General features: G+C 44.7%; 1 protein-coding gene across 2 annotated transcripts; it reads right to left on the bottom strand.

Annotated features, from left to right (window-relative positions):
* Positions 1–1,394: 1,394 nt before the first annotated feature.
* Positions 1,395–24,710, bottom strand: LOC110535791 (calphotin). Of its 2 annotated transcripts, XM_036935617.1 has the most exons (9): positions 24,494–24,710; positions 20,710–21,315; positions 11,275–11,322; positions 10,912–11,166; positions 10,604–10,645; positions 10,198–10,296; positions 3,345–3,515; positions 3,146–3,218; positions 1,395–3,038 (listed from the first exon to the last, which is right to left on the bottom strand). In XM_036935617.1, the coding sequence occupies exons 1-8, from the start codon at positions 24,536–24,538 to the stop codon at positions 3,156–3,158; spliced, it is 1,329 nt and encodes a 442-aa protein (XP_036791512.1). In that variant the 5' UTR covers positions 24,539–24,710; the 3' UTR covers positions 1,395–3,038; positions 3,146–3,155. The 2 variants fall into 2 exon arrangements, with proteins under 2 accessions (XP_036791512.1, XP_036791513.1); XM_036935618.1 differs by lacking the exon at positions 20,710–21,315 and having other exon boundaries at positions 24,494–24,706.
* Positions 24,711–25,676: the final 966 nt, after the last annotated feature.

Here is a 25,676-nt window from a genome sequence, read left to right as displayed (position 1 = left end):
GTCTCTCTTCCGGCTTTCACCCCCAGTCTAACGGTCAAGCAGAACGGGCCAATCAGACTATTGGTCGCATCTTACGCAGTCTTTCTTTTCGCAACCCTGCGTCTTGGTCAGAACAGCTCCCCTGGGCAGAATACGCCCACAACTCGCTTCCTTCGTCTGCGACCGGGCTATCTCCTTTTCAGAGTAGCCTCGGGTACCAGCCTCCGCTGTTCTCATCTCAGTTCGCCGAGTCCAGCGTCCCCTCCGCTCAGGCTTTTGTCCAACGTTGCGAGCGCACCTGGAAGAGGGTCAGGTCTGCACTTTGCCGTTATAGGGCGCAGACTGTGAGGGCTGCTAATAAGCGTAGAACTAAGAGTCCTAGATATTGTCGCGGTCAGAGAGTTTGGCTCTCCACTCAGAACCTTCCCCTTAAGACGGCTTCTCGCAAGTTGACCCCGCGGTTCATTGGTCCGTTCCGTATTTCTCGGGTCATTAATCCTGTCGCAGTTCGACTTCTTCTTCCGCGATACCTTCGTCGCGTCCACCCGGTCTTCCATGTCTCCTGTATCAAGCCCGTTCTTCGCGCCCCCGCTCGTCTCCCCCCCCCCCCCCCCCCCCCCATCCTTGTCGAGGGCGCACCCATCTACAGGGTCCGTAGGATTTTGGACATGCGTCCTCGGGGCCGTGGTCACCAGTACCTCGTAGATTGGGAGGGGTACGGTCCTGAGGAGAGGAGTTGGGTTCCCTCTCGGGACGTGCTGGACCGTGCGCTGATCGAGGATTTCCTCCGTTGCCGCCAGGTTTCCTCCTCGAGTGCGCCAGGAGGCGCTCGGTGAGTGGGGGGGTACTGTCATGTATTGTCATGTTGTCTTGTTTCTGTCCTTTCCTTTCACCCTGTCTCCCTCTGCTGGTCGTACTAGGTTACCGTTTCTGTCCCTCTTTCCCCCAGCTGTTCCTTGTCTTCTCTGACTACCTCATTCACCCCTTTTCCCACCTGTTCCCTTTTTCCCTCTGATTAGGTCCCTATATCTCTCTCTGTTTTTGTTCCTGTCCTTGTCGGATTCTTGTTTGTGTGTCTCATGCCTGAACCAGACTATCATCGTGTTTGCTGCAACCTTGTCCTGTCCTGTCGGAATCTGCCTGTCCATCTGAGCTCACGTGTGTTCATCATTAAAGAAACTCTGTTTTGTTAAATCGCTTTTGGGTCCTCATTCACGCACCTGACAGAAAAACTCTTTCTTATTGGCTGGGCCTATGTCATGGGAAATCAATAGATTAGGGCCTAATTAATTTATTTCAATTGACTAACTCAGTAAAATTGTTGAAATTGTTGCATGGCATGTTGTGATAATATTTTTGTTCAGTATACATCTGATTACTACATTTAATGTAGAATAAACAGGCCAACAACTGGATCACGGTGAGTAACATCTTTATTCAAAAAGGTGAATGAAATCCAACCCAGCATATTCATTACATAACTCCTCATGGTATCTTCCAGAGCACAGAACCGTGTACGCAAACTGCGGTTGTACCACATCTAATGGTCTATACAAAACAAAATGAGAAAATATCATTTTAAAAAACAAACATGATCTACAAGCCCCCATTTTCAATGGCCAGATTTGAGTGTAGTTAATTGAACGTTAAAGCTGAACTCCAGTCTCCTTTTCACCTCATTTAACACCTGATTTATTTAAAAGGCTTAAAAGGCACATCTCAATAGGTGGTCCAGGTAAGTCATAACGTAGCATAAGTAGGGGGGGTGGGCTTTCCTCTTTTGTTCCTCTATTATTTTTACCCTTTATTGTGTGTACTTTACTGTAAGTATACTTGGGATATCGCTTTTCAACAGTAAAAGTTAGAAAATCGCCAGAGGACGTCTTTAAGATAATCTGGCCAGAGGGCCTGAAAAACTTCACACCCTTTCTCATTGCCCAGGGCAGACTTTCTCCAACAGGACTGTAGACACATTGTCAGTGCACAGTGAAGAGGATGGGTATGCTATTCAATCATCCAAACTGCTCGCAAGCGTCTGCGTAGCAAGGCGCTAAAATATAACTTGGTTTTATTTTTGGCACGTGACACGCTGTAAGTCCTGCATCTCCCAACTCCTCATTGGTTTTTAGGAGTATAGACCCAAGCGGGTGATTGAAAGCAGAACTGAGATCGACACTCTAGTCCAGTTGATAGTGGTAATGCACCTTAAAGTTGGTTACCAACCGCCATATAAAGTCCACAGAAGAAGACTGAAGAATGAGAGATTACTAGAAACTAACTAGGTTTCCACTTTTACCTGTGGATTAATTGTCGGAGTAGAGGACACACGATTTTGTGTTACTCAAAATGGGTCAAAATTCTACAAAGATCCAGGGGAAAAAAGGACCTTGTGCATTTCAGGTAAAGTAACAACCCAATATTTATATCCCAGAACAAATTAGTTTGCAACAGCGAGCTAGCTAGCTAAATGTCCATGAATGTTTCATGTGTTTCAACCTGTCCCCAAATTAATATAGTTGGTTCAGAGTTTGTTTTGATATTTCAACGCGCATGTCCTGATCGCGTCTGGTGTGGATGGACAAAATCAGCATGCATGTGATGGAGCACGCAGACACACGCTCGTGCCCGGTGTAGTCAGCATGTAGAAAACACGTACAAGGAAATACCCCTCCCATCCATACAAACATGGTCCAAATGCGAAGACAAGTAATTTCCACATTCATTAACTTTACAGTATCCATACACAATGTATGCCATTTACAATCGATGCAAATCCACAATACATGCATTACGATACAGAAAATCTATGAAAGAAGCCATAATTTGTTCATTCCAAATATTCACATTCTGATCCAAAGACTCTTATTCCCCCGCCTTGATGCCGCATTAAAATGTGTTTGTTTGATTTTCTTTTGGTGAGAACCTAAGCAGGAAAGGCACTGAGTGTTGGATGTTAATAAATTCCCGGCGGTCCCTTGAAGCCCTAAATATTGAAAAGTCAAATTTGCTGGTCGGCTCCCGTGAGGCTCTCTTCAGTCCTCCATACTGACTGAGGAAATCTATGGGGAGACAGAAACAATAACAGAATGTTAATGCCAATTTAGACCCAACGCAAGTGCGTGTGTTCAAACGAAGCGTTTCGGGAGATTGAACAACAAGTCCTCACCTGCAGAGATCTATCCCTCAATGGCCACCTCAGTTGCAGTATGTCCATTCAATGCTGCCTCTGCTGGGATATCCTAAAGAACACGGGAGGGGTTTAGATGGGAATGTAAGAAAGGAGGTGGTTGATTTACAATACGTGTAAAGACAGATCATAATTGATTGGGAAAGTTGGATACAGTCGTGTCACTATATGCTCTTACCACGGAGGCGAGCTCTACGGGCGCAGAGGCGAGCTGCGTGTGACACTGCAGTTCTGAGATGACAGGCTGGGGGGCTGAGAAATGTCCAGAGAGGACATCCAGGGCAGTATTCTCATCCGTGGCGTCCTTTTTGGATTTGATTTCCATCTGGGCTTCAATTCCCTCTTTAGCCTGCAAAGGCAACACACCCAGTCAATGTTGAGCGCACAACTAAAATCAGTAGTCACACCCACTAGATGACATGCCTGATGCAATAAAAGGAGCTGGAGGAGCCCACAGCCCAGGAAATTAACAGAATGTAAAAAGGAAGACCACAAGGAGGGAGGATTGATCCAAAGATGGGCAAGAGAAACTCACGAGGAAGCAAGAACTCCTGGATGGGCACATTTCAAAATGTGCGAGAGCATTCAGATGAGAGGATAGCCTGCACCAAAGTATTTGATCATATGTTAGTGCTTAATATACCAAGGTGATTGCGTAAAGAGTTGGTTTGAGTCATTATTATAAATTAGTCTGAGTAGATGAAAAGCTTGTAGGTTATTATGGTTTAACTCTGACCAGCAGGTCCTCCGGAGAGTGCCGGTAATCGGGTGGAAGTGTGTCGTCTCTCTCTCCCCCATCTTTGTCACCTGCCTCCAGAGACCAACCAGACAACGGGGTTACAGGAGTAAGCGTGTGTCTCATGTCTGCTCTACCAAAACTACATCTGGCATTGGGCACCTCAGTCTCTGGATAGAAAACAGTAGGATGACTCACGGCGACGACTTTATCAGCTGTGACAGGGGCGGGCTCAGATACTGGGAGGACGTTGTTCAGCGACTCCGATAGGGCCTCAAGTGAATCTGTTGGGACTGTGGGCACCTGAACAGAGATGACACGCAGTCAGACTTGACGGGATGTCAGCAGGTGATTAAAGGTGTGCCAAAACAACATCCTTGTGTGTATGTGTTAAGAGTAGGTATGATTTGGATTTGGAGCATAGGACTGTTACACTATGTTCCAATTCTAACTTAACTTCCATTTCTCCTTTCTTACTGAGAAAAGTAAAGGGACTGAGTAGGGATATGACAAATGGGAAAACAAATCTTGGTGTTTAGACGGCCATTTATCGGTTTTCCGTACAAATTTCATAAAATTCCATGTGAATTCACAATGCAGAATATGGTCCTATTGCGTATAACCGCTAGGGGGCAATGAAGTTTTATCTACCGCAGTCATAAACTGAATCTCAAACCGAACACTTGGCCCCTAAGCCTTTTGTCGAGTGGCCATTTGTTGTGTTTGATAGTAAACCACTCGAGTCTGCAAGCGTTTTGGCAAAAATTAGCATGCATACATGTTTCATTGGCTGAAATAAAAGTTCATAGAAATGTTCCATACGCACAAAAAGTGTATGTTGTGCACCAATTTGTTTACATTCCTGTTAGTGAGCATTTTTTCCTTTTCCAAGATTATCCATCCATCTGACAGGTGTGGCATCTCAAGATTCTGATTAAACAGCATTATCATTGCACAGGTGCACCTTGTGCTGGGGACAATAAAAGGCCACTCTAAAATGCGCAGTTTTGTCACACAACACAATGCCACAGCTGTCTCAAGTTGAGGGAGCGTGAAATTGGTATGCTGACTGCAGGAATATCCACCAGAGCTTTTGTCAGAGAACTGTACTACCATAACCCTCCTCCAACTTCGTTTTAGACAATTTAGCAGTACGCCCAACCGGCCTCAACCACAGATAACATGTAACCACACCAGCCCAGGACCTTCACATCCGGCTTCTTCACCTGCGGGATCGTCTGAGACCAGCCTCCCAGACAGCTGATAAAACTGTGGGTTTGCACAACTGAAGACTTTCTGCACAAATGATCAAAAACGATTTCAGGGAAGCTCATCTACGTGCTCTCCGTGCAGTTTGGCATTGTAACCGAATTCTGTGGGCAAATGCTCACTTTCGATGGCCACTGGCATGCTGGAGAAGTGTGCTCTTCACAGATTAATCTACAGGGCAGATGGTGTGTATGGCGTTGTGTGGGAGAGCGGTTTGCTGATGTCAACATTGGTTGCGGTGAGGTTGTGGTATGGGCAGACATAAGAAATAGACAACGAATACAATTGTAGTTTATCTATGGCAATTTGAATGCACAGAGATACTGTGACAAGATCCTGAGGCCCATTGTTGTGCCATTAATCCGCTGCCATCACCTCATGTTTCAGCATAATAATGCACAGCCCCGTGTCGCAAGGATCTCTACACAATTCCTGGAAGCTCTAAATGTCCCAGAACATCCATGGCCTGCATGTCCAGACCAGTGACTGTCAGTGCCCTTTAAGATGAGGGAGGATGATTTTATTTGTTTTTAATTTCATGAGCATGCCCTTAATTCTATTACAGCATATAGGATGACGGTCATTCATATGTCATTCATCCAGTTAAATGTAACATCGATAGGTTTAGGCTACTATATGATACTCAAATGTTTACCTTCACCCATCATGAGGTTGCTACAACCTAGCCTATGAATGAAAGTTTACAACGTAGGTGCACACAGGTCAAGAGAACATTTTGGAGGTAACACATGGACAGACAGTGACACATTCAATACCGCCTTGCATATTCTTGCCTGCATCAAGCTGATATAGGGTGTAATCATTAGTCCAACAGTTGCAAACGAGAGTTTCTATTAAACATTCAGGTATGTTTATCCCAATTTTTTCAGTTTAAGAAACTTTTTTCAACAGAATTGGCGGAATGAATACACTGCTGATCACGCGTCAACACCATTCACTTTAATAACAGCCACGTTGTATTCCTTCTCGCATCTATGCACTCTCCTCCTCTCACCTTTTCCCTTCGTCGCTTGTGGATGTCAATGCACAACACATCAGCTGTATGTGACCAGGCGAAAAAAAACTTTCCAAGCCAAACCATATCATAACTGCTACTACACAGCCTACATCGTTGTCACCATATTAGCTAATGTAATGTCATAGTCAACACAGCCAATAGAACTAACGTGATAGTAAACCTGCGACAATCAAGAAGTAACGTTACAGTGTACAGTCAGTAACCAGTTCAGGTCAATAAATTATTAAAACCAAAAGGTACCTTGACTTGGAAGAGTTCCAGTGTTGTGCTAGATAGTCATAGCCAGCTAGCATAGCACCCCTCTTTTTGAGCGGGGTGTTTGAGAAGTCTAAACTAGCTAGCTGCATTTGCTAGCTAAGTAAGTGAAACTGAAAAAGAATGACCCTCTCTCTCTCTCTCCATTTTGGAAGGAATGTATCAAAACTGTTCAACTATTGCCTCTCTTTGAGTAAACTACTCGCCATATTTGATGCACTGCAGTGCTAGCTAGCGGTATCTTATACTTTCAGTACTAGATTAATTCTCTGATCCTTTGAGTGGGTGGAGAACATGTCAACTCATGCTGCAAGAGCTCTGATAGGTTGGAGGACGTCCTCCAGAAGTTGTCCTAATTACTGTGTAAGTCTATGGAAGGGGGTGAGAACCATGAGGCTCATAGGTTTTGTATTTGTATTTATTATGGATGCCAAAGCAGCAGATACTCTTCTTGGGGTCCAGGCAGTTTATAAAATTTTAAAAACATTACAATACATTCACAGATTTCACAACACACTGTGTGCCCTCAGGCCCCTACTCCACCACATATCTACAGTACTAAATCCATGTGTATGTATAGTGCGTGTGTGTGTGTGTGTCTGATAATGTTTGTGTTGCTTCACAGTCCCCACTGTTCCATAAGGTGTTTTTTTAATCTGTTTTTTAAATATAATTTTACTGCTTGTGTCAGTTACCTGATGTGGAATAGAGTTCCATGTAGTCATGGCTCTATGTAGTACTGTGTGCCTCCCATAGTCTGTTCTGGACTTGGGGACTGAAGAGACCTCTTGTGGCATGTCTTGTGGGGTATGCATGTGTGTCCGAGCTGTGTGGCAGTAGTTTAGACAGACAGCTTGGTGCATTCAACATGTCAATGCCTCTCATAAATAAAACATAGTGAGAAAGTCAATCTCTCCTCCACTTTCAGCCAGGAGAGATTGACATGCATATTATTAATATTAGCTCTCTGTGTACATCCAAGGGCCAGCCATGCTGCCATGTTCTGAGCCAATTGCAATTTTCCTAAGTCCTTTTTTGTGGCCCCTGACCACACAATCATTTTATCCTCAATTTCTCTCAGCCAATCATCAGTCATTTGTGAAAGTGCTGTGATGGTTGAGTGTCCTTTCCTACAAGCATGCTGAAATTCTGTTGTCAATTTGTTTACTGTGAAATAGCATTGTATCTGGTCAAACACCATTTTTTCCAGAAGTTTACTAAGGGTTGGTAACAGGCTGATTGGTCGGCTATTTGAGCCAGTAAAGGGGGCTTTACTATTCTTGGGTAGCGGAAGGACTTTAGCTTCCCTCCAGGCCTGATGGCATACGCTCTCAAGTAGGCTTAAATTGAAGATGTGGCAAATAGGACTATATCGTCTGCTATTATCCTCAGTAATTTTCCATCCAGATTATCAGACCCCGGTGGCTTGTCATTGTTGATAGACAACAATACTTGTTTCACCTCTTCCACACTGACTTTACGGAATTCAAAAGTACAATTTTTGTCTTTCATAATTTGGTCCGATATACTTGGATGTGTAATGTCAGCGTTTGTTGCTGGCATGTCATCCCTAAGTTTGCTTATCTTGCCAATGAAAAAGTCATTAAAAGTAGTTTGCAATATCAGTGGGCTTTGTGGTGAATAGTTTTAAATGCCTCATATGATTAAATGAATGAAGGAGCCGAGTTGGCTTTTTTTACCCAAAATTTCATAGTGTAGTTTATTTTATTTAGTTTAGTCACATGATTTTAAAATTTGCATTACTTTTGCCAATCAGTTGGGCTGCCAGACTTAATTGCCATACCTTTTGCCTCATCTCTCCATACAATTTGTCAATTCCTCATCAATCCAAGGGGATTTAACAGTTTTTAGTCATTTTCTTAGGGTGTGTGCTTATTAGTAACTGGAATAAGTAGTTTCATAAATGTGTCAAGTGTAGCGTCTGGTTGCTCCTCATTACACACCACAGACCAGCAAATATTCTTTACATCATCAACATATGAATCACTACAAAACTTATTGTATGACCTCTTAAACACTATATTAGGCCCAGACTTTGGAACTTTGGTTTTCCTAGATATGGCTATTATATTGTGATCACTACATCCTTTGGATTTGGATACTGCATTAAAGCAAAAATCTGCAGCATTAGTAAAGATGTGATCAATACATGTTGATGATTTACTTCCTGCAATGTGATTTTCTGGATTTTTGTTTTAGATTCCGTCTCTCACAGTTGAAGTGTACCTATGATAAAAATTACAGACCTCTACATGCTTTGTAAGTAGGAAAACCTGCAAAATCTGCAGTGTATCAAATACTTGTTCTCCCCACTGTACCTTATCAAGCATTTCATACATATTATCCAGATACTGACTGTTAGCACTTGGTGGTCTACAGCAGCTTCCCACAAGAATGGGCTTTAGGTGAGGCAGATGAACCTGTAGCCATATTACTTCAACAGTATTTAACATTAGACTGTCTCTAAGCTTTAGAGGAATGAGGTTCTGAATATAGGTCGCAACACCGTCTCCGTTTGCATATCTGTCTTTTCGGTAGATGGCATAACCATGTATTGCTACCACTGTATCTAAGTGAGTTTCAGAGATAGTCAGAATATGAATGTCATCTGTTACAAGCAAGTTATTAACTTCATGGACCTTGTTTCTTAGGCAACATATGTTAATATGGGCTATTTTTAGCACTTTTTTTGGTTGCTTGATTGTTTTTAATGCTTTATTGGGAAGCTTTTCAGAGGTAGACTTACTCATGTTATTTACATTGGAGCTGATAGTGCATGGTGAGCTGCATAAAGTGGTCTTCCTACTATTGCACACCGCCTCAGTGCTAACAGTGTTACTCTGGTTTATAGGCTCATGATTACTGCTTACAATAGCTGTAGAATAAACAGATGCATTTGGTGCAATTAGGGCTACATAAATTAAATGACTTACATTGTGTTTGCCAATGCCCCTAAGATCGTGTACATTTGATGCATCATTATGATGACTCATTGTCACAATGGTAGGGATTAACTGAGCTGGTCTTGGATCATTTACCAGTCATTGTTTCAACGCAGCCTTGAAATGTGTGGACAGAGTCCAGGAGTTCAGCCAATGTACGCAGAGGAGGACAAAAGCTAGCTGTCCTTCGGCTACACCACAGTGCTACACTAGAGAACGGTGTTGAGGCTACTGTAGATCTTCATTGCAAAATAGTATGTATTAATCAATTATTTGGTGATGTGATTATGTTTAGTATAGTTATCTAAAAAGTATAACTTTTAAAATGTTTTAGCATTTTTAATTTTCTGAAAATCACTGAGAATGGTCCTCCCCTTTCTCCTCTAAGGAGCCTCCACTGATCAGACATGTCACACATTGAGCATGTTTGGAATGCTCTGGATCGATGTGTACGACAGCGTGCAGAGCAGGCTGTTCGTTGCTGTTGCTTGCCTTTCTCTGACATTTTTCAAACTTAACGATGACGAGCAAAGTGCTAATAATAGCTAATAATTTAAAGATGCATCTCTTCGACTAACGTTACATCATTGTTGCATTAGTTTATTATGCAATTTTCCCTTTATGATGATAATTTAGTGATAACTGCACTGTGATTACAATTTTTTGGAAGCTAACTTTTTCGGTTATGTATTTTTTCTTAACGTTAACGTCCCAATTTTGTTTAACATTCACACCCCTAGGACTGAGAAGGCTTAATGTCATGCCTTACCTCTACAAGGGGCTCTGAGGGAGCGACGTTGGCTACGGGGGCTTCATGAACTGGGGCTACCACGGGCTCTGACAGCGTTTCTGGGATAATTTCTGTTTCCTGGAAGAGAGAGGTTGGGGACAGGTCAGTTTGATTCCAAAGCAAAAATTAGGCGACACATAAAAATCAACCATTGGTCAATTCAGGCACGACAAGTTGAGCAAACACTGAAGTGTAACATTTGTGAAGTGTTCCAGCTTTCCACTAGGTAGAGCCATAGCCTTACTAATAGGAGCAATCACTAACTCAAAAGCCCAGGCTGCAATGAGCTGATACGAACGCTTAGGAAATGGATCTAGTGGCATCTAAATATTTCCCATGTAAAAGAAGTTGCACAATATTAAAGTAGTGAGAAAGGTCTGCTTACAACTGGAACCTCTTCAGGTGCCTCTGTCGTGACAGGCTCATCCTGGAACGAGGAGAAATTACTCATTAAAGACTCATCCAATCAAACAGAAAATAAATATCAGATGCTTTTTCTGAACGCTGTTTAAGAGAAAGAGGAAGGGTAAGGAACAGAGCAAACCACACATGATCACGCAGTACATGCACCACCACACAAGACAACATCAAGCAAAAGAACAAAGGACTTGAGTTTAGCTTTTTCAGGAAAGGCAGAGGTGTGAAAGCAGAGAAGGGTCGTTAGCGACGTAGCACGTTAGCATGATGTAGCACCTCTGTGACGACTGGGGCCTCCTCTACTTCAACTTCTTCAGGAATGGCATCTGCGTTGACCATAGGAATGACCTCAGCTTCAACCTCAGGACTGTCCTCTGTGTCGATCACCACCTCTTCAGTTTCCACTACTGGGGCAGCTACGGCCTCGACCACGGGCCCGGATTCTGGCTCGACTACTGCCTCGACCTCCGCTTGGACCTTGGCAACTATTTCAGCCTCCACTTCGGCCTTCAACAACGGCTCGTCATGTGTCTAAACATGCAGAAGAACACGGTCAAAGACGCCACACACACACACAAAAAACCACCATGCAACAGAACTATGGAACTATGGGTGATATACACTCAGTACTAGGTTTACCTCAAATTGGTCAGGAGCTGACACGGGAGCCTCAGGGATGGATGCGGCCTGCAAGTGGTAGAGAGAAAGAATTAGTTATTAATATACATATTGACTGACTACTATAAGTAAATAGATGGTAGGTTTGGGACATAAAGTTCATTTCGAGTCTAGGATAAAGCAATTCAGACTTGAGTTCTGACAACCACATGATGGTAGTTTATTTTAGAAACAGTGGTGGGTGGGTGGTGCCCAATTGTTGTGTTTTTCAACCCATGTCTAAAAATGGGCAAGGTTTTGAAAAACACATACATGTCAGAGATCATAAACCTTCCCTTGGAAAACACACTAGAGGTGCAAACACGCAAGACAAGCTGCCACGCCCCCCCTCTTCTCTCCATGTCAGGCAGAGAGAAGAGAACAAAGTTCAAGAACAAAGTTTCAGTAAGCAATTCAAGGTCATTTATGTGAGCAATCCGGAGTTGTGGGGTCCACACTGTTATTGCATTCCCCTCGTGAACTGCGCCCCAGTCCATTCGTGAGGAGTTGGTCGTCACCACTTTCCTCATTGCCACTACCCTTAGGGGAGTGCCAAGAATGAAGAATCGAGGAGCTCTTTCAGTGGCAGAGAGCCGAGAGACATGCAGAGGTCGCCTTTATCTGACGATTGAAGTGATGCCGTGTACACAGACTTGCGCAAACCCCCAGTGCTGGAAGTTTCATTTTCAGTAGGCCAAGATGTACTACTGAAATGGAGGCCATCAACCCCAGCACTCAGAGGCATGTCTTGATCATAACCGAGCACTCCCTGTGGAACAGGGAAAGGCACTGTCGGAATGACTCTTTGCCTGATAAGAGAGAGAATCCAGCATTATGCCTATGTATTTTATTCTCTGTGTTGGCACCAAACAACAATTTTTCTGATTGATCTTGAACCCTAGCTCTGAGAGGTGGGTTACAAGGGAAGTCGTGTCTTGAACCCCTGCACCCGGGATGGGGTGCATAGCAGGTTTCCCAGAGGTGTGAGGGCTGTCTCTTACACACTTGCTGAATAATCTACTCTGAATGGGACAGCAAGGCTGTGCCTTGAAAATAAAACCTTCGAAACCTTGTGTGCTGGCAGCATGCTTATGTAAAAATAAGCATTCTGCAGGTCGACTGAGGTGAACCAGTCACCTCTACGAATAGAGCGAGACAGCACGTTGAACATACACTGAGTGTACAAAACATTAAGGACACCTTCCTAATATTGAGCTGCAACCCCCTCCCCCTTTTGCCCTCAGAACAGCCTCAATTTGTCAGGGAATGGACTCTACAAGGTGGCGAAAACGTTCCAAAGGGATGCTGGCCCTCGTTGACTTCAGTGCTTCCCACAGCTGTGTCAAGTTGGCTGGATGTTGTTTCGGTGGTTGACCATTCTTAATACACATGGGAAACTGTTGAATGTGAAGAACGCAGCAGTGTTGCAGGGAACCAGGAAGTACCGGAAGAAAAGCAGAGGTGTCTCTCTGCCGCTAGTATGGCCCTGATAGCCACTTTGCGTAATAGAGATTTCCTCAAGTATGCATGCCGAGTTGCCAGTCGCTGCTGATTCCAAAGTTCTGCACGAACTGCAGTCGTAACGCTTCGTAACCATGGACTAGACCCAGGGCTGGACTGAATATTCACGGCAGTTCCCTGCTCTGGTGACGAGTAGCCAGCAGGTCAGTAGACTCTCGCTCACCAGTGGTGCCGGAGCACCCTCTGGTCGTGATGGAGCAAGTCTCCTTTTTATTGTATTTTTGCTCGGTCCTTGGCATGATGCCTGGATACAGCAGACTTTTTTTTATTGAAAAGGGGAGTGTTAACACACTGAAACTAGGGGACAGTGTTGGTGGCGACGGACAATTAGTCGATACCCGGGTCTACGGGGCAGGCAAAAGTTGAAGGCCACAGCCCTCCTCCTTTCAAAATTTACACTTCTGCCGCATGGCGGAGACAGCCAGCCCAAACAGTTCCCTCTGGTTGACGGGAGCGTCAAGATAATCTGCTTTCTCCTTTTCCGACAGGCTGGACAATTTGAGCCACAAGGCTCTCTCTTCTACCACTGTCTCATGGTGTGGCCACAGCCTTGAATGGCGCTCCTGGAGGCTCGGCGGTTGAGGTCTGTGACGACACAGATGATCTCCTATAGGCTTACCGATAGCTTGGAGATTATGCATTTCTATTTTTTTTTTTTTCTTCTTTTTTTTGTTGAATTTTTACCCCTTTTTCTCCCCAATTTCGTGGTATCCGATTGTTGTAGTAGCTACTATCTTGTCTCATCGCTACAACTCCCGTACGGGCTCGGGAGAGACAAAGGTTGAAAGTCCTCCGATACACAACCCAACCAAGCCGCACTGCTTCTTAACACAGCACGCATCCAACCCGGAAGCCAGCCGCACCAATGCGCCGGAGGAAACACTGTGCACCTGGCCACCTTGGTTAGCGCACACTGCGCCCAGCCCGCCACAGGAGTCGCTGGTGCGCGATGAGACAAGGACACCCCTACCGACCAAGCCCTCCCTAACCCGGGCGACGCTAGGCCAATTGTGCGTCGCCCCACGGACCTCCCGGTCGCGGCCGGTCACGACAGAGCCTCGGCGCGAACCCAGGAACTCTGATGACACAGCTGGCGCTGCAGTACAGCGCCCTTAACCACTGCGCCACCCGGGAGGCGAGATTATACATTTCTAACATCAAATCAGCCTGCTAAGCCAGCAGTAGGGACATAATGTTCAATGCCAGTACAGAACGTGTGGCAGACAAGTAGAACTTTTGGTAGATGGACACGGAAAAGCGGTCCATCTTACCAAGGAGAGAAGTGTCTGTTAGTGATGAGGCATTGGGGTTGACGGAACATTCATGCTGGCAAAAAGTCTGGTTTGGATCTTGCCGATCAAGAGGCTGTTCCAATTGCGTTTGGCTTCTGCCACGCAAGCTGGGATGGCTGAGAGGAGTTTCTCTCATGGGATGGTGCGAAAGGGGAGGTCCCTGCCATCGTACCAGTCCCTCTCTGCGCTGCCACCCACCACGAGTTTGGGCCACTGAATACGTCTGGTCGCTGCCCGTTTGAAGATATCAATGAGTGAATATCTGTCATCCGCCATCGATGCCCCACTAAGGGCAGAAGAGGACCTAGAAGTAACGGTGTGTGCCTCTTTGTCCTCTTCCTCTATCTGTAGGAGATCATCATGCCATTGTATTCTTCGATGATGAGGAAAACTAGGTGAAGGTCCTCAGGATAGCCATCCATGGTGTCAACCCATGAGGTCTGGGTCTGGATGGTTCTCTCCCCGCTCGAAGGCAGTGTGGGAGAGGAATCACATTGGGCTGCTCTGCACACTCTCTGACAGAGGGTGATCGCAGCAAAATCCCCACAATGGATACATGACCGGGCGTCCTCGAATGCTGCATCCTCGTGTTCAAGACCCAGACAGATGACATGCCCTGCATGGGCACGGATGTACCGGTGCTGGAGCCAGGGCCTGGGCCTTGCTAGGTACCCCTTGGGCTGAGCTAACAGGTGCAATGGCTCTAAAATAAACAGCTAATCCGAGAACAAAGTGAAATGTAGCTAGCATTCACCACTTGGGCTAGTAGCCTAGCTAGTTAGCATATAGTTATCCAAAGGAAGCTAGCGCTATGTTGGTCATGCGATGACTAAAAGCGTGGCTCTCGACTGATAAGCTGTGAAGCTAGGACTGTCGGTTTAGTCAATGCAGCACGGTAGTGGGTTGAGCTAAACGAGAGAGCGAGCTAGTAATTCCATCTTTCCAGGTAGAAAAAGTTGGTAGGATAGCTAGCCAGACTAGCTAAGCCATGTAGCTAAGCTAGCCATGTCCCGAAGCTAACTAGCCAAGTCTCAGCAGCTAGCTACACCAGGAGACAAAAGCAAAAGCTCATTCTTACCCCAAACAAAAACTTTCCTTTCGGTGAAGTCACCAAACACAAAAGCTGAAAAACCTGCGCTCAGCAGTGTAACCTCAAAGGCACACCTGTGAACAGTTAGGTCCAATGCAGCCATTTTTATTTCAATAACAAATCATTTCTGGGTAACAAGTACCTTACTGTGATCGTTTTCTATTAAAACGGTCAAAAAGAAACAAAAATGTATTCTTAGCAAAGCCATTTCTCAATACATTTTTTTCACTAGGACTGTCTGGGAGTGGTCTGAGTGGGGAGAGGAAAACTGAAAATTAGCTGTTATTGGCAGACGTTTGGAACTCTTTATTGGTCTATTAACAAACGAAAAGCATGGTGATGTCACCATGGAAGGCCAAAACACCATCCCACCAATACAGGTTGAAATTTCAGGCGGTCATTTCAAACAGCCTTTTCAATAAAAACAGCATTGTCATAATTTTCACAATATTATTCCAACCTCATTGTGGAAATTATATATATATATACATTCATACACTACATTCAGGAAGTTTTTGTCCCCTTCATCAATCTACATGCATTACCACATAAGGACAAAGCATTTTTAGACATTTATTAAAAATAAATCACATTTACATAAGAATTCAGATCCTTTACTCAGTACTTTGTTGAAGTGCATTTGGCAGCGATTACAGCCTCGAATCTTCTTGGGTATGATGCTACAAGCTTGGCACACCTGTATTTGGGGAGTTTCTCCCATTCCTCTCTGCAGATCCTCTCATGCTCCTTGAGGTTGGATGGGGAGCATCGCTGCACAGCTATTTTCAGGTCTCTCCAGAGATGTTCAATCAGGTTCATGCGCAGGCTCTGGCTGGGCCACTCAAGGACATTCAGAGACTTGTCAGAGCTCTGTCAGGGTGACCATCCGGTTCTTGGTCACCTCCCTGACCAAAGCCCTTCTCCCCCGATTGCTGGCCGAGCGGCCAGCTCTAAGAAGAGTCTTGGTGGCTCAAAACTTCTTCCATTGAAGAATGTTGGAGGCCACTGTGTTCTTGGGGATCTTCAATGCTACATAATTTTTTTTGGGGGGGGGGTACCCTTCCCCAGATCTCTGCCTCGACACAATCCTGTCTCGGAGCTCTACGGACATTTCCTTCGACCTCATGGCTTGGTTTCTGCACTGACATGCACGGTCAACTGTGGGACCTTACATGGACAGGTGAATGCCTTCCCAAATCAAGTCCAATCAATTGAATTTACCACAGGTGACCTCAAAATCAAGTTGTAAAAACATCTCAAGGGTGATCAATGGAAACATGATGCACCTAAGCTCTGAATACTCATGTAAAAAAAATGTAAACCTGTTTTTGCTTTGTCATGATGGGGTATTGTGTGTAAATGTTGAAGAAGTCAAGGGGTCTGAATACTTTCAGAATGCACTGTAGCTCGGCTACAGCTGTGTAGGGTGAGGGAGGGGCTATGGGCTACAGGTCTTCCATTTACTCCGAAACAGCAGCCTATATTCACACAGCTACAGCCACAGTAGCCCCCTCATATCCCTAGCTGTGTACCAAAATGGTCGGATCGCAGCTCGTCTCGCAGGCCCCATAAATACTCAAGGAACAAAATGTACTAAACTGATCCAAGTGCAGCCCTTTCTATCTGACAGATTAGTGTAACCTATTCAGAGAATATTATGTACATAAAGTTCCTAGGACACATCCCCTTCCCACTCCTTCTTCCTAGAAGCCAAGTTCCTGTTTTTACTGTAAAACTTTAATAGGGAACAATATAACGTCAAGGTAAAAAACTAGAAATCACCACAGAAATGCTAACAGAGCTAAATGACACACCAATGCCAATGGAGGGGAACTTCTGGAGAGCTAAACAGAGAAATGATTCAACACACGTGGGAGAGATAGCCTGTTCTATTCTGAAGAGGCTTTCCCCATATGTTAAATGCGTCCACATGTAGGAGATGGGAAGAGAGAGACGGCGGGTCTGAAATCATTTTCTAAGATAATCCATCCACCTGACAGGTGTGGCATATCAAGAAACTGATTATCATGATCATTACACAGGTGCACCTGGTGCTGGAGACAATATAGGGCCAGTTTTAAATGTGCAGTTTAGTCACACAAAATGCCACGGATGTCTCTAGTTTTGAGGGAGCGTGTAATTGGCATGCTGACTGAAGGAATGTCCACCATAGCTGTTGACAGAGAATTTAATGTTAATTTCTTTACCATAAGCTGCCTCCAACGTTGTTTTTGAGAAATTGGCCGTACGTCCAACCGGCCTCACAACTGCAGACCATGTGTAACTACGCCAGGCCAGGACTTCACATCCAGGTAATTCCCCTGCGGGATCGTCTGAGGGGGGTATAGGGGGTGTATTTCTGTCTGTAATAAAGCCCTTTGTGGAGAAAAACCCATTCTGATTGGCTGGACCTGGCTCCCCAGTGGGTAGACCTGGCTGCCATGTGGGAGGACCTATGCTCTACAAGGCCCACCCATGGCTGCACCCCTGCCAAGTCATGTGAATTAAGGTTTATCATGTGAATTTAAGATTAGGGCCTAATGAATTTATTGACCGATTTCCTTATATGAACTGTATTTGTATTTAAGGCAGCAGGTACTCTTCCTGGGGTCCGGCAGAATTAAGGCAGTTATACAACATTATAATACATCCATTACAGAATTCACAACACACTAAGTGTGTGCCCTCAGGCCCATACTCCACTACCACATATCTACAACACAAAATCCATGTGTACGTGTGTGTATAGTGCGTATGTTATCATGTGTGTGTATGCATGTGTCTGTGCCTATGTTTGCGTTACTTCACAGTCCCCGCTGTTCCATAAGGTGTATTTTTACCTGCTTTTTAAATCTGATTCTACTGCTTGCATAAGTTACCTGATGTGGAATAGAGTTCCATGTAGTCATGTCTCTATGTAGTACTGTCTGCCTGTTCTGTTCTAGACTGGGGGACTGTGAAGAGACATCTGGTGGCATGTCTTGTGGGGTATGCATGGGTGTCCGAGCTCTTTGCTAGTATTTTAAAGACAGCTTGGTACCTTCAGATTTTCAACACCTCTTACGAAAACAAGTAATGATGTCAATCTCTCTTCCACTTTGAGCCATGAGAGATTGACATGCATGTCATTAATGTTAGCTCTCTGTGTACTTTTAAGGGCTAGCCGTGCTGCCCTGATCTGAGCCAACTGCAATTTTCTCAAGTCCCTCTTTGTGGTACCTGACCACACTACCTGACAGTAGTCCAGGTGTGACAAAACCAGGGACTGTAGGACCTGCCTTGTTGATAGTGTTGTTAAGAATGAAGAGCAGCGCTTTATTATGGACAGACTTCTCCCCATCTTAGCTACTGTTGTATCAATATGTTTTGACCATGACAGTTTACAAAAAAACTTTGTCAAATCTTTGAAATTGTTGCATGTTGCGTTAATATTTTTGTTCAGGATAATTAAAATACTGAGCTATATTGTATGCACATTTTTTATGGAAATGTATATTATGTCATACTAATACAATTGCTCAGAGAAAGAGATTTTGTTGAAACAAGTAATATCATTTTTTTCTCAAAACGGTAGAGGTCCAAAATGACACGTTTTCAATACCTCACCTTGCGAGAATAACAGCACTGAGCCTTTTCCTAAAATGTTTTATGAGTTGGAGAACACGTTGAGAGGGATCTTAGACCATTCCTCCATACAGAATCCTCCAGAGTTTCTTGATATCCTTTGTCTGCACCTCTGGACTGCCTTCTTCAATTCAAACCACAGATTTTCCAATGGGATTCAAGTCTGCAGACATGTTGATTTTGTGGCCAATTAACTATTTCTTTGTGGATTTTGATGTGTGATTGGGGTTATTGCCTTTCTGGAAGATCCACTTGTGTTCAAGTGTCAGCCTCCTGGCAGAGGCAACCAGGTTTTGGGATAAAATATCCTTGTACTGAGTAAAGTTCACGATGTCATTGACCTTAACAAGGGCTCCAGGACCAGTGGAAACAAAATAGCCCCATAACATCAAAGATCCACCACCATATTATACGGTAGGTACGGGGTTCTTTTCTGCTTATGTATTCTCATTTCGACACCAAACCCACCACTGGCTTGGGATGTCAAAGAGCTCAATTTTCATATCATCTAACCAAAGCACCAGTTCCAATCCAAGTGTCAATGCCGTTTAGCAAACTCCAGGCGTCTGCCTCACGTGCAGAGGCACTAGGTGATCAATCCATCTGCCAGGCAGCAAGAAGGCACCGAGACTTCCATACCCCCACACTCCTTTTGTTTAAATGCTCAAGCGCTCTCCATCAGCAGTACCCCTCCCAAAAACTCTGTCTGAATATGAGGCCCATGGTGAAGACACAATGACCGACTGACCAGAGCCACCAACTGTCCACTCTTTATATACCAACGTGTGTGTGTGTGTGTGTGTGTGTGTGTGCACGGTCTCAGCGCTCCTTTGTTAAGAGTGTAAGGATTTGCAATCTCATCAACTCAATAAAACTATCCTGATACGGGTTGTGTATAACACATCCGCTATGCGTGCGGATGCGCCTAAAGTAAAGCTTGTGCCTGTAGGTCTAAGGAGCATCTGACATGTCCATGGTATGTCCAGCAGCATGGGGCTGGGGAAAAGAGGCATTTTGACCAAGATCCAACCATCGTGTATAACCACCCCCTCATCCCGTGCTCCACACACATGTCAGCACACACACGTCATATGTGGTCATAGCTTAGCTACAGCGAGGGAGGCACTTTAGAGACACTATAGCAGCTGAACAAATTTCCAACACAGGACACTGAACAAGACAAACAGCTGCATAAACTAAACTATTACGATGACACACTACCAACATTTAACTTTCATGAGATTGAAACTTTCACACACTGAAGGATAAAGCTACTTGCGACCCGCAAGTACAGATGATTGTGTTTATTGCGGGTCGCAAGTAGCTTTATCCTTCATTGGCTAAGATGATTCATCACTAAACCTTAATACAGATGTAGGATCTTAATTTGATCACCTTGTTACAGGAAATGTTAAACACGTTTGTAATTTCCACTTCATTTTCCCATATGAAAAATGGATCAACCCCTACAAAAATGTCCATTAATTATGATCTACATAATAATTCAAATGTCCTCTTGTTGCAGGATTATTTTCCTGCTGTAGCAAACTGGCTCAAATTAAGATCCTAGATCTGTACAGCTCCAGAGAAATGTAATCAATCTCATTTTATCCAATTACTCTCACCACAATCTTCTGAAAAACACAAGTGAAATCAGTTTTAAAACAGACACAAATCATTTACACTGTAGACCATGTTAATGTACCCGGCAATATATAGTGACTGCAACAGAGGCCCTGCCCACTCTCTGTGTACATGTACAGCCTCTTAAATAGAACACACTGTTCTCTTACTGCCCCCTCTCAGTCCCTTCCCAACACGCCAGAAACTGCACCTGACCCCATATACTCTCCATCCGCAAACAAATTCAAAATGGGAGAGGGCCTTTACCTCCATTACTAGCTCCGTCTTTGGAATGAAGCTTTCTTCAACCTCCTGCACTGCTGCAGTTTCTTCTGTAGGTGGCCCCACTGCAGTTTCTTCTGTAGGTGGCCCCACTGCAGTTTCTTCTGTAGGTGGCCTCACTGCAGTTTCGTCTGTAGGTGGCCCCACTGCAGTTTCTTCTGTAGGTGGCCCCACTGCAGTTTTTTCTGTAGGTGGCCCCACTGCAGTTTCTGCTGGGACTTCTACAACTGGGACTTCTTCTGGGGCTTCAACTGGGCCGTCGACCACATCTGGGGTTTCAATTGGGGCTTCGACCTCCAATGTGGCTTCATCAGCCTCTACTGGAGCTTCGACTGGCGCCTCAACTTCAACCTCTGCTGCCACCACTTCAGCCTCTAATGCCGCCACCATAGGTTTCGGCTCCGGTACCTCGACTGGAGCCAGCAGCGCTACAACGGGGACGTTTACTACTCGAGTCTGTATGGGGACAAGCTTTGGACACTTTGCCACTTCTTTGACTTTAACAGGGGGGGCCGCCACAGCAGCCACTCCTGGGGTCCCTTTGCCAGTGCCAGCAACATGCTGCTCCTCAAGGACTTTCCTCTGGGCCTGCTGCTCAACACACAGAGCGAGCGAGCGAAAGACAGAGAGAGAGAAGGGTGTCAGATTAACTTTACCTTGAATCACTCCAATTTGATTAAACATTGAAATATGTAGAGAGAGAAAATTATGGGGAGAGGACTGCTGAAGGTAATCCAGCCAGAGGGCTGTTAGTTATTGAATTCCTCATCTAGTTTGGGTTTGATGGGGGGGTATTCTATTCGATGAAATACCAGGGATGCCAAATTAGGATCAACATGTTTTCCCAAAGGGGACAGAGGACTAAACCTTTGAGCCATGGCACCGATCAATGGGGCGGGGGGTGAGGGGGGGCAAACTAGTTAGATAATGGCAGTAAATTAGCTGAATCGGAGTGATTCTGACAGGTCAAGTCAGGCGGGACCGAAACCTGCGAGTCAGCAGGGCTCAGAGCTCCGGATGGGGCCCCGCATAGCAGACAGTAAACTAATCGCATTATAATCCGGTTACAATCATACCCTACGCCTCGTTAGCTGCAAGAGACGACCGGCCAGCCAGCAGAGTTTACACAGCCCACCAAGTGCATAAGCCCAGTGAGTGTGCATACAAAAACAGCTCTGCCTTTAGTCTGTCCGTCAGACCAACCTCTCCCTGCCCCTTTTGTAATGGTACGATTTCGAGGTTTTTTGAACCCGTCATCAACAGGACTAGTCTGAAGGACATTTACTAGGCATCATCATCCTTTGGAAATAAACTAGAAAAACTGTTTTGAAAAGGCGGGGGAGCACAAAAAAAGCACATGTTATGAAAGTCAGTAAGCAGAACATGAGCCCTAGTTAGTGCTCGGAGTGTCAATCAGCAAGAGACCTCCCTTCCACGCACCTCCGTAGATATCTAGAGCACGCAGAGGTGATAAGGCTAACTGATTTGGGATACGTTTTTATTTGGGCTTCTGTGAAAGGTTTCACGGCACAGGCCCTCCTAAAAAAAGCAGTCTGGTGGAGGGCATGCCTACGATTCATTACCAAATACAGGCTTGGTTTGAGTGGAGTCTTGCCAGAAAACTAGGGGGAAGAGAGTGTTTAGGAGAACTTCTTTCTCACCATATTGAGAAGTATTTGCAAGGGATCGCTAGTGTAGTGCATGTACAATGTTAGGCCTACTGGCTTATTGCTGAGCTATGACAGAGCTCTGGATAACATTACAACGGAAAGTCACAAAGGGAATTGAAATGTTGTGATTTGTAGAATACACATTCAAGTTAGTTTATGTGAAAGGAAGAATACATTGTGAGAAGGGTTACAGAGAACTGTCCTGTTGCTGCGTTACATTATCATGCTGTAAATGGAGGAGGAGCACGTTCTAAAATGGAGGATACATGAAACTCCTGGACTCTCATCACCCCCCCCCCACACACACACACACAAATGAAAGGATCTTCAGCCCCCCCACCCAAGCACAGAGTGTGCAAAGCATTGTGACAGTTATGTGCACGTTTGTAATGCCATCCCACCTCTGATTAGACAATTGCGAAAGATGGTTGAATAATACAACCAGTAGTCCTAAATTAAAATGCTCTAATCCCGTGCACGACAATTAAATGAATAGGTGACAGTTTAGGCCTAAATGACTGGCCAAGCAATTGCCGCAAACATAGAGTGCAACCCACTGTGTTGTTCTGCACAATTTGCGCCAATAATGTGTGCTAGTGATAAACCTTAAAATCAGATTTACAACAAAATCTCAGAACCAGCATGGCCATGTCACAGATTCTTTATAACAATTTATAGATATGGCATCCCGAGTGGTGCAGCGGTCTAAGGCACTGATCAGTGCTAGAGGCGTCACTACAGATCCGGGTTCGATCCCGGGCTGTGTCGCAGCCGGCCGCAACCGGGAGATCCATGAGGCGGCGCACAATTGGCCCAGCGTCGTCCGGGTTAGGGGAGGGTTTGGCCAGCTGGGATGTCCTTGTCCCATCACGCTCTAGCGACTCATTGTGGTGGCCGGGTGCATGCACGCTGGCTTCGGTTGCCAGTTGTACAGTATTTCTTCCAACACATTGGTGCGGCTGGCTTCCGGGTTAAGCGAACAGTGTGTCAAGAAGCAGTGCGGCTTGGCGGGGTTGTGTTTTGGAGGACGCATGGCTCTCGAGATTCGCCTCTCCCGAGTCCGCACGGGAGTTGCAGCGATGGGACAAGACTAACTACCAATTGAATATTACGAAATTGGGGAGAAAAATGGGTAAAAAGTACAAAAAAGTTAATAACCTACTTGGCCAAGTACACAGCGAGATCAAACTTTATGCATGGCCCTTAATCATACATTGCCAACTAGGCGCACCGTGCCTCATACCTTACAGAGCCAGGAGTAGACTAAATAAAACAGTTCGACAAAAGCAGGGTGCTGGTCATGTAGCCAGACGAGCTACATCCAAAGCCCATCATGTAGCTGGGTGGATTGGGATATATGGATTGTGCAACCTGAACTCAGGGTTAGACGTAACAAAGTAAACAAAAATCAGGGAGTTTAAATTTGGATGTTACATTTGGTATGGTATTAATTTGTGGATGTCCATCATTACAGTATGATGTTACAAATTACAATTTGTATGATATGTTACGAATTGCAATTTGTTGTGGTTTAGGTAGGTGACTACTAGATGGCTAACGTTTAGGGTTAGGAGTTAGAGTTAGCCAACATGCTAAGAAACCTTTGGATTGCTAGATGTTCGCGTTATACACCCACCCATACACTCCAACATCCAACCAACTCAGACAGCCATAAGTAACCTTCAGTCTTATGTAACCATACCAAACACAACATATCATACTAATTTGATTGTCCCGAATTATCGTTTACCATGTTACGTCTCGCCTATGAGACCAGGCTGGTGGATTGGAAATTATATTGGCAGTGGTGTCTTCGCATGCTTCAACCAGTCTTTTAAAAAACTATCAGTAATTTAGAATGTGAAAAACTATTTAGTTTGCCTAAAAAGAGGTTTGCTCGATCATGGTCAGGATCATTCATCCAATTATATATTGTTTAATGTTTGGTGAATTTCAATGGATGAACTGTTCAATGCACTTCGACTACCAGAGTGGAGGGGAACACGTGTAGCATGGATTACAAAAAAAATAAAATAATCATCAAATCATAATTAGCTATAATATGGAGGAACTGAAGGAACCCTGGTGTGCGCACTTACCACCCTCCTCATGCGGCGCTTGTTCTTCTTCCTTTTGCTGGGCATGTTCGTGATTTTGGCTGAAGCTACAATAAAGAATTAAGAACTTTGATTTCTGTCCTCCCCGGAGATGGAGAAAGTGTGCGTCGGCAAAGCGGAGACTGTCACAGTAGCACCGGTCTGATGACCAGATGTTACTGATGGACGGAACATTGTGCATCTTTTTAAAGCACTCGTTGTTGTTGTTTTTTCCATCTCTGCCTGGACCTATCGGGAGGAGGATGGTGGAGGGGGCGTTAACGATAGAGGGGTGTGTGCGCCCCTTGGTTGATGGGGTCCAGTAGGCTTGCCTTGTCCGCAAACTGGCGTTGTTTTCTGATGTTATGTAACGGTTTTGTCAAGAAGTGATACAGCTTTTGTCAAAATGTACTTTTCGTAGTAAGCTTAGGAGAATTTACGCAGCAGGTATGGATAATGAATGTAGCAAGTTAGGATAATAAGGTTACAGTTAGGAAAAGAGTTAGGGTTAGCTATAAACCCACCAAAATCTAAAACTGTATCCATCTAGGCATACCTCCATCGTTTTGGACGGCTTCCGAAAACGTAGCCTATCCAGACCCCTTTTTCGAGCTCGAATGTGTCGATTCTGTTTGAAAATGTGCGGTCACACTCACGCTTGGTTTGACTGCCTTGATCTCCTCACTGTGCGTGTCCCATTTATGCATCTCCCCATTTAGAACATGCATAAACTAGCCTACTCCCCATGACAGTGTTTTAGCTCGGGACAAACAGAGTTGTCCTAACTTGTCAAGTGTGTTTGTCTCTGTTGCGTTTATGATCTTCACATGCGCTGAAAATAGATTTAAATAATCTGAGTAAATATAGCCTAGGTGGGTCTTCCTAAAAACACGCCACTTCGATACAAGTGACCTTTCGTAGCAGTTTAGGAGAGCATTTTCGCTAGCTAACCCTAACCATTTTCATAACCTTAACCTAATTCTCCTAACCTGCTACGAAAAAGTTTTTAGGGAATCTCGTCCAGGCCTTGCAATAATGTACTGTATTCAGCAGACAGCACATTACACAAGTTGGATACATGGAGGCGTGTCGTATGTCAGTCTGTCAGGCTCTTTTTTGGGTTAGTGAGCACTGAGCAGACCCACTTTAATACGATAGAGTAGCCTAGTGGTGTGCCCTAACCCAG

The sequence above is a fragment of the Oncorhynchus mykiss genome, chromosome 11 (genome assembly GCF_013265735.2).
Source record: "Oncorhynchus mykiss isolate Arlee chromosome 11, USDA_OmykA_1.1, whole genome shotgun sequence".
Lineage (NCBI taxonomy): Eukaryota > Metazoa > Chordata > Actinopteri > Salmoniformes > Salmonidae > Oncorhynchus > Oncorhynchus mykiss.
Note: the sequence above shows the minus strand (reverse complement) of the source record. Positions and strands in the feature narration are given on the sequence as shown.

What these genes read in the sequence shown, in the direction of transcription:
- LOC110535791 (XM_036935617.1), bottom strand. Translation starts at nt 24,538, where the DNA reads ATGCCCAGCAAAAGGAAGAAGAACAAGCGCCGCATGAGGAGGGTG. An exon ending in AGACGGAGCTAGTAATGGAG is followed by an intron (nt 11,323 to 20,709) that starts GTAAAGGCCCTC and finishes TACCACTTGCAG; the next exon opens with GCCGCATCCATCCCTGAGGC. An exon ending in CAGCTCCTGACCAATTTGAG is followed by an intron (nt 11,167 to 11,274) that starts GTAAACCTAGTA and finishes CTGCATGTTTAG; the next exon opens with ACACATGACGAGCCGTTGTT.